The following is a 17,730-nucleotide window of genomic DNA, read 5'->3' on the forward strand; positions in this document are numbered from 1 at the left end:
GTGTGCAGCTGCACACAGCAGCACACAAGTATGCATAAAATGCAGAGTCTGAGGAGAACAGGGGCCCTATCAGCAGCTGACTGTGGTGGTGTTGGGGGGAAACCGGGCAAGCACATAAGGGCTCTCTGCTACTATTTCACAACTGCACGCAAATCTACAATTCAACAAAATTTTCAATAAAAAACAAAAACAAAAACAAAACCAATGGGGCGGGGCGCCTGGGTGGCTCAGTGGATTAAGCCGCTGCCTTCGGCTCAGGTCATGATCTCAGTGTCCTGGGATTGAGCCCCGCATCGGGCTCTTTGCGCAGCGGGAGCCTGCTTCTCTCTCTCTCTCTGCCTGACTCTCCGCCTACTTGTGATTTCTCTCTCTGTCAGATAAATAATAAATAAAATCTTTAAAAAAAAATTAAAAATAAAAAAACAAACAAAAAAAAAACCAATGGGGCGCCTGGGTGGCTCAGTGGGTTAAAGCCTCTGCCTTCGGTTCAGGTCATGATCTCAGGGTCCTGGGATCAAGCCCCGCTTCGGGCTCTCTGCTCTGCGGGGATCCTGCTTCCTCCTCTCTCTCTGCCTGCCTCTCTGCCTACTTGTGATCTCTGTCTGCCAAATAAATAAATGAGATCTTAAAAAAACAAAAAGCAGACTGTTGAGCCAGCTTCCTTAGGTATAAAACATGAAGTTACCATCATTTGCTGTGTGACTTTAAGCAAGTTGTTTAATTTTTTTATACCTCAAATTGCTCAAATGTCAAACTGAGATAAGGAAAGGACTCACCTTGGGGTGCCTGGGTGGCTCAGTGAGTTAAGTGTGTACCTTTAGTTCAGGTCATGATCCCAGGGTCCTGGGATCGAACCCCGTATCTGGGTCCCTACTCAGTGGGGAGCCTGCTTCTCCCTCTCCCTCTGCCTGCTGCTCCCCCTGCTCATGTTCTCTCAAATTAAAACCTTAAAATCTTAAAAAAAGAAAAAAGGAAAGTACCCATCTGAAACAGTTCTGGGGCTTGGATGAGAGAAGACATATAATCAAAACGCGGTTATCAGGGGCCGTCCTCCCTCAGACAGGACATGAGGCAGGGTATCTGCATACATGTTTTTTCTTAGTTTTATTGATTTGTGTTTTTTCTGTTATAACTATAGGCAACAGAAAAAAAAACTGATTCCTTATGATCCTGGAAACTCTAGAACCCTCAGCTTCCTCATATTATTATTATTATTATTATTTTTTTTTTTTAAAGATTTTATTTATTTATTTGACAGAGAGAAATCACAAGTAGATGGAGAGGCAGGCAGAGAGAGAGAGGGAAGCAGGCTCTCTGCTGAGCAGAGAGCCCGATGCGGGACTCGATCCCAGGACTCTGAGATCATGACCTGAGCCAAAGGCAGCGGCTTAACCCACTGAGCCACCCGGGCGCCCCAGCTTCCTCATATTAAATAGTGGTTAACAATAATCTTCATTAAAGGGCCGGGCGCAAATGAAACCAGGGCTACAGGCCCGCGCACCTGATCCAATCCCCCACGACAGATGTTCCACTGCCAGCAGCATCGCAGGACACACGCCTCCCCCGCCCCCAGCTCCCCACTTTGCCCTTCTCCCTGGGGTAGAGGGTACGTGCAGGCGCGCCCTGGAGACAAGACGTGAGCAGGATGGGTGGGATGGAAAGGAAGAGCAGAGAGCGATGCTGACAGCAGGGGAAGGAGGAGAGCAGGAGCAAAGCTGGGCTGGATTCACAAAGAATGGTTACGTCCATCCAGACTATGGCGGCCAGAGCCAAGGGGGCCATGGACCGGCACAAGTCACAACACAAGTATGTGCACCTGCCTTGCCAGGACGAGCCCGTTCACAATCACGTTCCTGAAAGGCGGCTGTCCAAAAAGAGCAGTGGCCAGCACCAGCAGGGTGTAAAACCTGGAAAAAAACCCAAGAAGAAGACAGCTCAGCAACAACAGAAAAGGAATCTAAGCATAGGGGAAAAAATCTGTGCTTATTTACTGGACTGAATTTCTACTGTAGGTCAGTTACACCTATTAAAGATCACTTACAGCAAAGGTTCTTAATCCAGTAACATTAGAATCATTTGGGGTGTGCTAAAAAAAAAATCACATAGGACCGACCGCAAAACCAATCAGTTTAGAAAACATAAAATGTGACTTATGGCTAATAAAGGCCTGGACTGAGTACTGACCCCCAGCCGCTGAGGACAGTACTGTTGACTTCCTCGAAGGAGACAGCTGGGTGACAGTGCTGGCCTTCCTATCAGGACCTCCAGACATGTCAGGCTGCAAATCCAGAGACGTGTGTGGCCTTAGCACAAGGTCACATGGGACAGTCTGATGACAAAAGACGCAGACATTCTCACCCAGAAGTCAGAAGGCAGAGACCGTAGGAGCACAGACGATGTCTTTGCTCTGCCAGCCGTCACCCAGGCTGCTGTGTGGCTTGTTCCTAAACTCTACCACCTCCCTGCAGCCACCCCAGTAACTGACGCTCTGGTGTCATCTCCAGGCTGACTCTACACTCCCAGAACATGACGGGACATGGACTGATATCCTTCCTCTGAAGGCAGGTCAGGAGGACTTGATTGCTAGGACAGGCAGCCCAAGTCTGAGGGAAGGGGAGGGAGGCAGCGAGTGCCTACGGACCCACGTGAGGGCTGTTAGATGCTGACAGACATCACTGGGCCTGAAATGACTTACTGGCAAGGCGTCTTCCCTAAGAAAGGTATTGGACCTGTGCCTAAAGAGAAACGGATTGGATGCTGAAAAGAGCACCTTCTGGAACATTAAGGATGGAATTCAATCAACTTGTTGTATCTACTGCGAAAGTGTCAAAGCAGACAATGACACCTATCTTCCTTAAACACTTCTGCAACATCACCACTAATGAAAGGAGAAGCAAGAAGAAGGTACTGTACCTTCCTCTACTTCAGAAGATGATGGCATTGCTTTTAACAGGTACCAGATAAAACCAATGCCAAAATCCGCCCCACCATGGTTTGTCTTTTTCCCCCAGTCTGGATTTTTAGAATGTTTATTGTGTAAGAATAGCCTTAATATCTGAGCACATTTCCAATCAACCCTTAAATTTGTAGCACCCAAGCCATTATCTTGTATGTACTCATTAAAGTACTCATTAAACATTTGAGTAAATGATTTAAAATGAACAAGCTGAGAGGCGCCTGGGTGGCTCAGTGGGTTAAAGCCTCTGCCTTTGGCTCAGGTCATGATCTCAGGGTCCCGGGATCGAGCCCTGCATTGGGCTCTCTGCTCAGCAGGGCGCCTGCTTCCCCCTCTCTCTCTGCCTGCCTCTCTGCCTACTTGTGATATCTGTCAAATAAATAAATAAAATCTTAAAAAAAAAAAATGAACAAGCTGAGAACATACATTATTTTGTGCCACTTAATCTTTAAGTATAACAAATCTACTCCAAAATGTCTATGAAATAAACTCTAAAATCACAGCTTTACTGTAGTAAAAGATCCCAACTCAAAAGATACTTTACTACTAGTATACTTGGTGGTGAGGGGGCAGAGGGCAGGAGCAGAGCCTGTCTCATTTGACACAGCCTCTCCAGCACCAAGCTGATAAACGCTAGGTACTCAGTAAAGTATCTGTGAAATCAAATCAGATCAGTAAAATGACCGAAACAAGAACATACCATCCTCTGGTCTGGTCAATGCCTTCAGCAATGAAGTCTGCAGGAAATGCATCATCAAACTCCCTCTTGTTTTCAAACGGATAATGAACTTGAGCGTAGGGCATGCTGCCGCTCTCGAACCAACAGTCAAACACTTCAGAGATGCGACGCAACACTCCCTTCCCACAGCGGGAAGGGATGGTCAGATGATCAATGCTAAGAAACAAGCCAAGCCACGTCTATTAACTTCAACCACAAAAGGACTTGCAGTTTAATTGTCAAAAGGAAACACAACACCCTGATGAGATTTCATACTCATTTGCAAGCAGAAATACTGGCAGTTATCACAGCCTTTAGAGGCATGGTGGGGGGGCTCAATACGGGGCTTTATACCAAAGTTGCCCACATCCAAATCAAAGATAGAGGCCACCCTTCCTCAACATGACATGAGTCATCAATAATGTAATTCCGTAAACCGGTATTTGATTTCTACACGCAGCTCCGTAATCTGCTTCAGAGGCCATGTCGATGCTCTCTGAATGACACAATGAAACCGAATCAACATTGAGAAACTACCTCTCTCTGTGAAGATCAGAGATCTTTGCCCCCGACAGCTCTTCAAGTTCTGCCATCGATCCAATGCATACTACCTGTCAAAGCAAAGTTAAAAAGCAAGAGAACCTCAGAGCAAAAATCACACAGCTTTAATTTACGCAGCATTCACACTTAGTTTTAGAAACCTCTGTTCTTCAGGACAGTTGTCACTAACGTGGCTTACACTCACGGAAGGCTGCAGGTCACTGAAGAGGTCAGTGGGCTCCATTACTCTGCCACCTACCACTGTCTCAGGAGTCCCTACGTGGAGAGGACCTAACAGCATCATCTCAACATGCCCCTGCTGACGGCTTACTAGGTCCAGATCTCTGCCCCGTGTAATCAGTTTAAGTGAAATGCCTATACTGTGACTCTGAGGCATCTCAGTTTCTTCCTGACATTTGAATTTGACTCCTTGATCAGGAATCTTTCTAAGTTGAAGTTAGAACTAAATTACTGTGTGTGGACCAGATCAAACCAACGAGATCACAAGACATCATGTAGGGTTTCGTCAAGGCAAAGAGGCTGCCCTCAGCTCAGTTGAGGCCCTGAAAGGGTCCCACGCGGTGGGGTGGCCCCAGCAGGAGCTGCTGTGGGTTCTCGCCCAGGTGTCTGCTACCTAGGGAACACCACATCCTCCGCCCTTCTAGTTCAGTCCTGGGAGGCCTGCTGAATTGTCTTTCTTCTGTTGCTCACCCCTTTACTCTCCTTGTGAGTAACTGATGATCAGGCCTGAAAGTCCAGACCTACACCAAGTCATGGCATATGAAATCCCCCCTCAGAGCAGTTAAAAGGGAAAGCTTAAAAACATTACCAAAGTATTGCAACCTCGAATTTATAAAACCAGGTGACTGTGTGTGTAAATACGTATATGACGGCTTCTGTCCAGCACGTGGGGGTATATCCATAGACCTATATACGTATTTACACACACGTGGATTCCCTCAGAAAAATACAAATTGCCTTCTTTACTTTTACACAGAGGGAGATTTAAAAAATTGTATTTAATAGAAGTAAAGTAAAAGTAAATTTAAAAAAAACTCCCAAATTCTATTTATATTATTCTAGGAAGGAAAAAAGAAAAACAGAAGAAATAAGAAAGGGGCAAAGAAAAAAGAAACTACGTCCAGACGTACAAATGAAGCCCTTCAGCAAAAATCAATGTGAGAACACAAGGCCCTGTCTCACCTCCTCAAAGTCATCGCTGACCCACAGGGGGATGGGGGTACCCCAGTATCTGTTTCTGGAAATCGCCCAGTCACGTGCATCTTTCAGCCAATTTCCAAATCGCTTTTCTCGCACAAACTCTGGGACCCTGCAATAAACAGGTCAGACAGACAGTCAACGCCTGAGAACATCAGTAAGCAAATCTGTAAATCAGATCTGCACAAATCTTTGCATATGCTCTGTGGACCTGCTGCCCTAGAGATGCTGCGCTCACTCCTAGGAGGATGTGCTCTGTGTGGACAGCACAGGACACTCACGGTGCTGCACCTGTCGTGAATTCACCCCGGAGATATTCTGTAACAGGAACCCCACAGCGCACGTGCTTCCCTGCACTGCCCCCAGCTAGGGGATGGCAGCAGCCCTCGACCGGTCACCATGATGCCAACCACCCTGGGCTCGCTCCGACCTAGTCTTCAGGGCGTCCACACAATACTGCTGTTACGGACACTCATTAGCATGGGCTCCCAGCACCCACACAACAGGCTAGGCTATGGAAGGCTGATCCAGAGCCGCCTCCTGAGGCTCATGGGGGGGTCTCCTGCCATCCCACTCTAAGCTCTGGCAATGCGGGAATTCCTTAGAGTGCGGCTTCTCACCTAACCGCCTCGGCCTACGCCGTCCCTCCACCAGGACCTTCACCCTGCAGCCGCCCCTCCTCTCCTCCCCCCACCGAGCGGAGTCAGTCCCACGGCTCCTTATACCCTGAAGTCCAGCTCAGCAGGAAACCTTCCTAAGCAGTAGGCTGGTTAAGGCGCTCCCGGTCCCACACATCCTGTTCCCAAGCACCCCAGCTGTGCCCGGTATTACAAAGATCAGTTTATAGGCCGGCACCCTCATGAGGCCACAGCCTAACAGCCCGTACGCAGCACTTCACACAGTAGGGCAACTGAAGAGCTTCCTAGGAATAAAAATGAAAAACTGCTTTCTTTTGGAGAAATCAGGGTCAATTTGCTAGAAAGCAGAAAAGCTTGTTCATGGGGCACCTGTGCGGCTCAGCTGGTTGAGTGTCAGCAAAGTCACGATCTCAGGTTGTGACATTAAGCTATGCTCCGTGTGGAGTCGCCTTAAGATTCTTTCTCTCCTCCCTTTTTCACTTCCCACCCCCTGCTCGTGTGTGCACACGCTCGCTCGCTCGCTCTCAAAGCGATAGTTCATAGTAGCTCATAATCCTTTCCTTTTACTGCCCTGAGATTCTCCCCATTCTTCCAAAATGAAATGCAGTAAATTTTTAAGTCACGTTGGGTTCTTGTGGAAGTAAGAAATAGTGATCGCCCTCAGAACTCTCGGTGAAAAACAGTGTTCTATAATACGCAGATTCAGCCCGACTTTATTCAGCCTTACAGGCTGCAGTAACACCTCCTTGCAGGTCACATACTAGCTGAGAGCAAGGCTTCTGTCCCACTAGTGCTCATCGGCACGGTCTACGAACTCAGCACGCATCAAAAGCAGGAAGCACATATAGCTTCTGTAGGTAGATTCAAAAATAACCATTTATCCTGAAAATGACTATTATTTAAGGCTAACAGAAAGGCAAAACGCTCCCTTCGTTTGGCTTATCTTACGAAGGATGCTACTTCTTTTAATATTATTTAAATTAATCTGTGGTCCTGAAAACAGACTAAAAGAGCTATCAGAATTATTATAACCTGGGAGAAATGTGAGCCCGTGACACAGTGTCCTGTGAGGACACTCGGCCCCTGCTTACCAGTAACACAGGTCGTTGTTCCGCAGGAGCTGGTCTACCATGTGCTCCACCCGCACGAACCAGCTGGGCACGGCTTTGTAAATCAGGGGAGTGTCTGACCTGGGGAAGCAAAAACGCAGCATGTGGCTGCTCAGACCGAGGTATCCAGGCACCCACGGTGAGAGCAACTTTTGGTCTCTTACTGACATCACCCCCATCTACTTGGCCTTCTGCTAAAACTCCTTTTCTTTCTTTTTTTCTTTTCTTTTTTTTTTTTTTTTACAAACATTAATGCCTTGTCCTTGGTCCTGCTCCTCTCCCTCCACAACACCAAGAAGGTAAAAGCTTTAAAGAACAAGAAAAAAAAATGGTTTTGCTGGTGTGTGACAGCTGTCTAAGAAATGACAGCAGCTTCAGCAAAGAGGCAATGTGGTAACAGACTCGATGGCACTGAACATTCCAATTCCATGCACATCTTCACAGCACGATCTTGTATTCTAACTTGTGTCATCTTCTATCTCTCCCCAAGTTCCACTGGGAAATTTTAGGGATATGTCTCATTTTAAAGAAATGTGGCCCTGACACAAAACATCTGTACATATTGATATTTCCCAGACGAGTGTAGAGGAAAAGAGGAACTATACAAGAGGAATGGAATTCAAGAGGGCAGTTTCCCCACGCTAACTGTAAAGCTTACAAATGAGAGGGGGACCGCAGACTGTGGAACGGGCACACATGCTACATGGCCCCCACAGGCTAGAAGCTCGAGCTGGAAGTCTTCCCTTTTTCTCACCTCCAGCAGAAGGGGTAACTGTGAGTGAAGGTGCTGGAAACAAGAAGTCGGCCTTTCTCCTTCAGAGTCTTGATGATGTTTTTGTCAGCATCCTGTTTAAAAAATAAAAATCTAGCCACTAAAATATCCTGCAATACTTGGTAACACCCAAGAATTATGTATATCACTGCAATCTGGTATTTTAATATCTTACAGGCAAAAAAAACAGATGTAAGGGTGCCTGGGTGGCTCAGTCATTAAGTGACCACCTTCAGCTCGGGTCATGATCCCAGGGTCCTGGTATCAAGCCCTGCATCAGGCTCCCTGTTTGGCGGGAAGCCTGCTTCTCCCTCTGCCCACTCCCCCTGCTTGTATTCCCTCTCTGTCTCTCTCTCTCTATCAAATAACATAAAAAAACCCAACAACACATGCATTGTAAAATATACTCTGTCCACAACTGAGGCACAGTCTAACTTTAGGTATCTTCCTGAGCACTTCCAGACCATGTGAGGTAGTGAAGTCTTCCACAGCGACGACGGCCCTGAAGCCTCAGTGCTGCTTCAGGAGTTACCAGTCAGTGCCCAGTTCCAAGGACTCCTGCCTAGGAAACTAGCATGCTTCCTCTGAAGATACTAGACCCTTAGAATGTGGCTGCTAATATCTATCTTTTTCTGGTTTTATGTGCTGAAACCAAACCAAACCAACTTCCTGGAAAAAGAATCCAGATACGAAGCTATTTAATAAAAAGCTGCTTAAAGAAAGAAGTGTGATGAAACCCACACCTTTCTCTGTCACAGAGACACAGACCTTCACATACTGTCCCGTGAAATCTGTCACTTCTGCCGTGAAGCAGCCTGAAGCATCCACAGGGCAAACAGGAGGAGAGTCTTTCTGAATGATGTTGAAGTCCATACAGACCCGATAGTCGTCCTGGGGACAAGGGGAACGAAACAGGTTGAGTGTGTACCAGATAGGAGTGTGGGAGGTGACAGATTTACAAGAGAACGCTTCAGTATTCTGACACCTAAGTGCAACGGACTTTATCTTCTCAGCTGAAGTTAATTCAGGACCATTTAGAGAATCCCAGAGCCTTGTAGCTGGACAGGGATTACATCATCTTCCCAGCCGTTACTGCACACACCCCTGTATACAGCACGGTATCCACTAAAGAAGGAGGAAGATGACACACATGTATCCCTCGTGAACACAGACACAAAAGTACCCAACAAACTCCACTCGACACTACAGTAAAAGAAATCATTCACCACGATTAAGTAGGATTCACTCTGGGGATACAAGGATGTTCAGTGTCCACAAATCAATCAACGTGCTACATCACATTAACAAAATGAAGGGTAAAAACTCTATGATCCTTTCAATAGATGCAGAAAAAGCACTGGATAAAATTCAACACCCACTTGTGAAAAAAACTCAACAAAGTGGGTTCAGAGGGAACATACCTCAACATAATAGAAGCCATATATGAAAAACCCATAGCTAACACCACACTAAATGGTGGAAAAAACTGACAGTTTTCCTCCATAGTCAGGAACAAGACAAGGATGTCCATTCTCACCACTTTTAGTCAATGTAGTACCAGAAATTCTACCCAAAGTAGTCAGACAACAAAAACAAATGAGACATCCATACTGGTAAGGAAAAAGTTGGGCTGCCACTTGGCCGATGACATGATGACTATATCCAGAAATTCTAAACACTCTACCAAGATACTATTAGAACAAATAAAATCAGCAAAATCAGATTTTACAGGATGCAAAATCAACATACAGAAATCTGATGTGCTTCTATACACTAATAACAGAGTAGCAGAAAGAGAAATTAAGCAAACAATCCCATTTACAATTGCACCAAAAGTAACAAAATACCTAAGAATAAACTTTTTTTTTTTTTAAAGATTTTATTTATTTATTTATTTGACAGACTGAGATCACATGCAGGCAGAGAGACAGGCAGAGAAAGGAGAAAGCAGGCTCCCTGCCGAGCAGAGAGCCCGATGAGGGGCTTGATCCCAGAACCCTGGGATCATGACCTGAGCCGAAGGCAGAGGCTTTAACCCACTGAGCTACCCAGGCGCCCCGGGAATAAACTTAATCAAGGAGGTAAAGACCTGTACTCTGAAAACTATAAAATATTGATAAAAGAAATTAAAGATGACAAGAAATGGAAAGACATTCCATGCTCATGGACTGAAAGAACGAAATTCTTAAAATGTCCCTACTACCCAAAACAATGGACAGAGTTCATGCAATCCCTACCAAAAAGCCAACAGCACTTTTCATAGAACTAGAACAAATAATACTAAAATTTGCTTGAACCACAAAGATTCTGAATGCCTGAAGCAGTCTTAAGAACAAAGCTAGAGGTTTCATAATCCTAGATTTCGAGGTATCCTACAAAGTTAAAGCAGTCAAGACAGCATGGTACTGCCACAAAAAGACACAGACCAATGGAACAGAATAGAGAGCCCAGAAATAAACCCATGCTTATCTGGTCAGTTCATCTACTACAAAGCGGGAAAGAATATACAATGGGGAAAAGACAGTTTCTTTAATAAACAATGTTGGAAAACTGGACAGCTACATGCAAAAGAATGAAACTGGACCTCTACCTTACACCATACACAAAAATAAAGTCAGAATGGATAAAAGACCTAAATGGGAGATGTGAAACCATAAAACTCCTAAAAGAAAACAGAGAGCGTAATCTCTTGAACAGCAGCCACAGCAACATATATATGGCTATGTCTCTCCAGGGAGGGGATTCAACACTAAAAATAAACTACAGGGACTACACCACAATAAAAAGCCTCTGAACAGCAAAGGAAACCATCAACAAAATAGAAGGCGACCTACTGAATGGAGGGAGATATCACAAATGTCCTATCTGATAAAGGGTAAATATCCAAAATATATAAAGAACTTACACAACTCAACACCAAAAAGCAAACAGTCCTATTAAAAAATGGGCAGAGGACCCGCAGAGACATTTTTCCAAAGAAGATAGCGATGCTAACTGAGATGTGAAAATATACCCAACATCACTCATCAGGGAAACACAGATCTAAAACACAATAAGGTATCACCTCACACCTGTCAGGTAGGCTAGAATAAAAAACACAAGAAACAAAAAGTGCTGGCGAAGATGTGGAGAAAAAGGGACCACTGAGCACCGTCAGTGGGAATGTAAATTGGTGCAATCTCTTTAGAAAATAGCCTGGAGATTCCTCAAAAATTAAAAACAGAAGCATCATAGGGTCCAGCAAATCCAGGCCTGGTTAGTCACCTGAAGAAAATGAAAACACTAATTCAAAAATATATATGTATCCCTGTGTTTACTGCAGCATTATTTACAAGAGCCATGATATGGAAGCCACTCACGTGTCCAGGAGACGAGAGGACAGAGAAGACGTGATGCCTATCACGGAGTCTCACTCAGCCATTAAAGAATGAGATCTTGGGACGCCTCGGTGGCTCAGTTGGTTAAGCCACTGCCTTCGGCTCGGGTCATGATCCCAGGATCCTGGGATCGAGTCCCGCATCGGGCTCCTTGCTCGGCAGGGAGCCTGCTTCTCTCGCTGCCTCTGCCTGCCTCTCTGCCTGCTTGTGTGTACTCTCTCTCTATCTCTGGCAAATAAATAAAATCTTTAAAAAAAAAAAAAAAAAAAAGAATGAGATCTTACCATTCCTGACAACACAGATGGAACCAGAGGGTATTATGCTAAGTGAAATAAATCAGACAAAGACAAATAGAACATATGATTTCATTCTTATGTGGCACCTAAAAAAACAAACAAAAAACCCAAACATACCTAGTTTATGACAAATACATTTTTTTTTTTAAAGATTTTATTTATTTATTTGACAGAGAGAGATCACAAGTAGGCAGAGAGAGAGAGGAGGAAGCAGGCTCCCTGCCGAGCAGAGAGCCCGATGCGGGACTCGATCCCAGGACCCTGAGATCATGACCTGAGCCGAAGGCAGCGGCTTAACCCACTGAGCCACCCAGGCGCCCCTATGACAAATACATTTTAATGGGAAAACCTAAACCACAATTCAAAACCAAGAAGTTTTCTTTTTATTATTTATTATCCGTGTAGGAATCATACCAGTTGACCCTAAAATTATTATGAATAACTAATACTGGACTAGTTCTTGAAACCCAGTAAACAGTATTATGAAGACTGCTTCCATCATACTGAGTACTGACCAGGTATTAGGTGACACTAAGGAAGCATTAACTTTATTGGGTACAACAGTGGGATGGTGGCAATATTAAAAATAAAGGGCCATATCAGTCACAGTTGTGTAGCGAAATATCTGCAGATGAAGAAAAGGATGTTGAGGATTTGTTTCCGAAATCCTCAAGCCGAAGCGGAGGAGGTGTGGGGGAAAAGGACAAGGTAGAAGATAGAAGAAACAGACGTCCCAAATGTTGATGATTAATGCAGCTGGATGTCGTGAGCATCAGGATTTGTTTTGATACCTCTTTACATCTGTGTATATTTGAAGAGTCCTATAATAAAAATCTCTGCAGAGGTTAGGCACGAAAGCAAAAAAAATGGAGACAGACTATCTAACTTCACTCCCACTGACGGAACGATCAAGCCTCTGTCCCCAGTGGGCATTTGTTCATACACAAATGACATCAACAGCATTTTTAGAAAAATTTTAGAAATGTTTGCATTTTTAGAAAAACTACTCTGGGAAAAATTTAAAATTAGCCACACCATATAGCTTTGAGGAGGTCAAGTTCTGCTCTCACCATGGCACTTGCTCAAGAGCACCCTTGGAGGTGTGGCACCTCTCCACACTCTGATGATCACAGGGCCTATGTAAATCGATGCCCTTTTCAGAACCCATAGAACTGCACACCGAAAAGAGCAGAGTGCACAGACAGTAAGTTATGAATGAATGGAAACAAAAGGCCCAGCAACACCCAGGGTTCAGCTCATCATTTTCAGAGATCAGCTCAGAATGAAAGGAAATTGCAGATTTAAGTTTGATAAACCATCTTTGGGGGCAGTGAGCCTGAAGAGCAGGGCCAGTGTGCCCAAGAACGAGGTGCATCACACACACACACACACACACACACACACACACACCCTCAGTGGCCACAACGCTCCCTTCCCATAGACACGATTGCAAGACTTCTAGTACTCACAGCACCGAAGTAAGGAGCCTGGTGCACCACTCCTGTGCCCTCCTCCTCCCGCACGTAGTTGTCAGCAAGTACCGTGAAAGCACCATTCTCCTTGCACTGGAACAGAAGGTCAGCAGGCAAAGTGGATGAGACACTGCCACGTCGTTCATCAATTTTGTAACAGCATATGATAAGAACATGAAAAAAATTTTTTTTTTTTTTAATAAAGCTAGTCTTGGGGCACTTGGGTGGCTCAGTGGGTTAAAGCCCCTGCCTTCAGCTCAGGTCATGATCCTGGGGTCCTGGGATCAAGACCCGCGTAGGGCTCTCTGCTCAGCGGGGAGCCTGCTTTCCTCTCTCTCTGCCTACTTGTAATCTCTGTCTGTCAAATAAATAAATAAAATCTTAAAAAAAAAAAAAGATTTTAAAGTAATCTTTGTACCTAATGTGGGGCTCGAATTCCAGACCCCAAGAGTCACACACTCTAACCATTGAGCCAGTCAAACGCCCCTGAAAAAACTCTTCACATGCACAATTCTTTTCAGAAAGAGGACAGAAAAATTCAGATTGGGAAGAAATATGCTCTTTTCTATGAATAATCTCTCCCTTAGAAATGAAATAATTACCTGAAGACTTGAAAATGTTCTAACTTCCTTAGTCATAAAACTGGGCTTAATCAGTTCTTCCAAAGCCCCAGCCCTGCCCTTACTCCCCGTGTGCAGCTTCTCTTGCTGCCTCAGCTTATGCCCCCTCACCCACCACACCTCTGGAGTGCGGCTCCCAGTCACCTTCCTGTCAGCCCTGATACAAAGGCAAACCACAAAAAATCTGGAATGGGTGCCCAGAGTGAGAAGTTCTAGTTAAAGGCGCTCCACACACTGTAGAGAAACATTGTTGAAAAGTCAGGTTACTACATAAAATGCTGCAGACCTACTTCTACCTTCATCTCTACGTCTTTGCACACACCGGTTCAGCTAAACTGACCCTTTGCTTTCCTGTCTTTCTGCTTCTGCAAAATGTACTTTCAGAAATGATTTTCCAGAAATGATTTTCATACTTAATCACATTTAATCAATGATCTTATGAAAACGGCACATAGTATTCCTATGTTTCTTTTATTCCCCAAAGATTTTACTTATTTGAAAGAAAGGGAAAGGGAGAGAGAGAGGGAAAGAACGGTGCGGGGGCTGGCGCAGGGGTAGAGGGAGAGGGAGAAGCAGGCGCCCCGCTGAACAGGGAGTCCGACAGGAGCTCAATCCCAGGACCTTGGGATCACGACCTGAGCCGAAGGAAGATGCTTTAACCGACTGAGCCACCCAGGCGCCCCTAGTGAGAGTTTTAAGACAAAAAAATCCGAAGTAAAATATGTTAAGATACACAAGAGAAGAGCGGAGCAATGAGATTTTTCAGGAGAAACCAGAGGCATTTCAAAAAAATGTTTTTTTCAGATGGTATCTGAATTCAGCTTTGAAGAATAGGTTGTACTTGAGCACATCTGACTTTAAAGAAAGGTGAGGGATTTTTTAGACAGGAGGAAAACAAAGGCAGGGAAGGAGGAAAAGCAGTGAAGGAGATGTTTAAAGCAACATTAGTGGATGTGGTTCGGAAGCAGTCAGGCCAAGCGGAGTACACTCGAGCGGAGTGTGGGGGCAAGCGGCTGCAGGCTCACAGCGAGGAGGAAGGTCTTTACAGCTAATCCTTGAACAACACAGATTGAGGGTCTACTTAAACATTTTTCTCCCTAGGAGTGGACAGCAAAAGCCATAAGGTGTTTATTTTCAACTGTCCACCCCAGTCTCCAGGAGACTGAATTAAAGGTGACTGGTGCAGAGGTGACACCTGCCGCCCTGAGTACCCAGGGAGCCTGCCGAGGCTGCTGTCAGCCCTCTGGGGACCTGAGGCCAGGTAGTGCTGCAGGTCCTGTAGTGACAGAGTGGTGGGGTCCAGCACCCAGGGCTGGCAGACAGGAGGCTGGGCCACAGAACGGGCCCAAAGAGCAGGGACAGCCCTCTGGGAACCGGGCTCCGGGGCTGCATCAGGACAGGTGAAGCCTGCTTTGGTTGGGCACAGACTCCTCCCTTAAAGGCACCGCAGCCCACGTGTGGCCACAGCTGCTGATGGCCATGCGGCAGCTGCCCTATGTCTCCAGGCCTGCTGGGGAGCCACTAGAGCAGATCCAAAGCCACCAGGACGCAGGACATTGCCTTCCTGGTGGGTATCCACTCCTGCCTGACCTACCAATATGTGGTTTTTAAAAATTTTTTTTTCTTTTTTAGTGAGGAAGTTTTCTTTATTCCTTGTTTTCTAAGAGACTTAAACATAGGGAAGCTGAGTTTTATTAAAGGCTTTTCAGTACTTGCTGAGGTGCTGCTTTTCTTCTTTAGCCTATTAAAATGTAGTTCATACTACATTACAGATCACTGAGTGTGATTCTGTAAAAATTCCTACTTCTCTACACTATGCTGCAGTTTTTGTATATGCCATATTCAACCTGGCAATTATTCTTGCAAGTGCTACATCTATACTCAGACTATAAATTAATTGGTATTTATGCACACATGTTAACTTTTCCAAGTTTATGTATCATGGTTCTGCTAATCTCATAATATGGAAAGTTGACTTTTTCTATTCCAGGACAGTATAAGATATGCTAGGACTTTGTACTTTGTGTCTTTTTATAGAGAAAACCTTTTCATATATACTTAATGGTTAGGAAAACAAAGTGTTCAGAACTGTTTAAAACACCAAGAAGTTTTTTTCAATAAATGTATGTATACTACTGAAAATACTATTTTTTTTTTTTTTTAATTTATTTAGTCAGAGAGAGAGAGCGAGAGCGAGCACAGGCAGACAGAGTGGCAGGCAGAGTCAGAGGGAGAAGCAGGCTCCCCATGGAGCAAGGAGCCCGATGTGGGACTCGATCCCAGGACGCCGGGATCATGACCTGAGCCGAAGGCAGCTGCTTAACCAACTGAGCCACCCAGGCGTCCCACTACTGAAAATACTATTACATATTTTCTCTTCCTTATGATTTTCTTAATAATTTTTTTTTCCCTCTATCTTAATTTAAGAATATAGTATGTAACAGGGGTGCCTGGGTGGCTCAGTGGGCTAAAGCCTCTGCCTTTGGGTGGGGACATGATCCCAGGGTCTGGGATCGAGCACCGCATCAGGCTCTCTGCTTGGCGGGGAGCCTGCTTCCCCCTCTCTCTCTGCCTGCCTCTCTGCCTACTTGTGATCTCTCTCTCTGTCAAATAAATAAATAAAATCTTAAAAAAAGAAAAGAATATAGTATATAACACACATAAAATACAAACTATGTGTTAGCCGACTGTGTTATTGGTAAGGCTTCTGGGCAACAGTAGGCTACAGCAGCTATGTGTGGGGAAGTCAAGAGTCACTGTGCCAGGTGGTGCCACAGTACTTGGACGATGAGAAACATGGGAAAACACTCAAGGAGCACAAAAATGAAGAGACAGATGTGAGCGATATTGTGGACAGAGCCCAAATGGCAGAGGTCACCTGCACTAACCAAACTCTATCCCTGAAGAGACGGGGCTCCATGGGAAATTCCTGCAGACTCTATTCTTTTGGTGATGATGGTGGGCTTTCAAGTATGGAATCTCTGTTGCCAGAAAATGAAAACTGCACAAAACAGCTCTGTGACTCTTAAGAAAACTAAGTTACCACATGTATGAACTCTGCCTTGGTGGCCAGGTTTTAGAACACCCGCCTCATCAGTTTCCTTGAAATGAACTCTGTTTAGTGTTACACAGGTTTTATTCTGAGCACTATCTTAAATTTGTTTAAAAAACAAACAAAGAAACAAAAAACCAAAAAAAAAAAAAAAAACCCAGAACAAAACAGAACTAACAAAGAAACAAAAAACCCAATAAATTTCCTGGATGATATGTCGACTATAAACAACAAAAATATACAAACTTATGTGCTTCCTTTTCTAACTTGAGAAAAGTATTAAAAACATTCCCATAGATTTTAATTATTAAACCAAGAAAGCAAAACAAACACAATTTAACTTTGTTACTACTAAGACAGACTTTGGATCAGGACATCCACACAAGCCACAGGAAACCCACACAAGACACAGACAGCTAATAAGCCACAGACAACCATCTAAGCCAGGCACACCATACAAGCCAGGGGACAGCAGTACAGCGACTCCCACTACAGGCATCATCACAGCATTCTGGTGACCCAGTACTTAGGTACAGAGTACCTGCGTGGTAGAGGTCCCTAAGCTCACCTGCACAAAATAGTCAAACAGGGGCCTATACTTCTTGCCTTTGAGACAGGTACCAGGAAATCTAGAAAAAGGAGAAAGGCAAACCCATAATTAGACTAAAATCCTCAAAGAAATGAAACTACAGACAATTAAGTCACAACTCCCCCCTGGTTTACTACTTGTTTCTTAGTCGTTAATGCTGGAATGTGTGATGTGAATGTACTCAGTAGTATTAGCTGAACTTAAAAAACTGAGCTTTGGGGTAATAAAGTGTTTCACCTTTCAAAGTTAACACACACATGCACGAATCAATAATTTTATATTCACCTTTCAAGGATCTCATAGTCACTCTCCAACTTATAGAGGGCTGATAATCTGGCTTCCATTAAAATGAGTAATTTTCCTCTGACAACAT

General features: G+C 44.6%; 1 protein-coding gene across 2 annotated transcripts in view; it reads right to left on the reverse strand.

Moving 5' to 3' along the window:
• The window catches only part of IARS1 (isoleucyl-tRNA synthetase 1), a 71,226-nt gene that overhangs the window by 29,106 nt on the left and 24,390 nt on the right, over window positions 1–17,730 (reverse strand). For both annotated transcript variants that reach the window (XM_059141309.1, XM_059141311.1), the window contains exons 8-17: window positions 17,643–17,730; window positions 17,337–17,397; window positions 13,094–13,189; window positions 8,720–8,842; window positions 7,934–8,025; window positions 7,162–7,260; window positions 5,418–5,544; window positions 4,212–4,285; window positions 3,657–3,851; window positions 1,821–1,907 (exon numbers count right to left, since the gene is read on the reverse strand). In XM_059141309.1, the coding sequence (XP_058997292.1) occupies window positions 1,821–1,907; window positions 3,657–3,851; window positions 4,212–4,285; window positions 5,418–5,544; window positions 7,162–7,260; window positions 7,934–8,025; window positions 8,720–8,842; window positions 13,094–13,189; window positions 17,337–17,397; window positions 17,643–17,730 (1,042 nt within the window). The remainder of the gene's footprint in view (window positions 1–1,820; window positions 1,908–3,656; window positions 3,852–4,211; window positions 4,286–5,417; window positions 5,545–7,161; window positions 7,261–7,933; window positions 8,026–8,719; window positions 8,843–13,093; window positions 13,190–17,336; window positions 17,398–17,642) is intronic.

Source organism: Mustela lutreola, chromosome 12 (genome assembly GCF_030435805.1).
Source record: "Mustela lutreola isolate mMusLut2 chromosome 12, mMusLut2.pri, whole genome shotgun sequence".
Lineage (NCBI taxonomy): Eukaryota > Metazoa > Chordata > Mammalia > Carnivora > Mustelidae > Mustela > Mustela lutreola.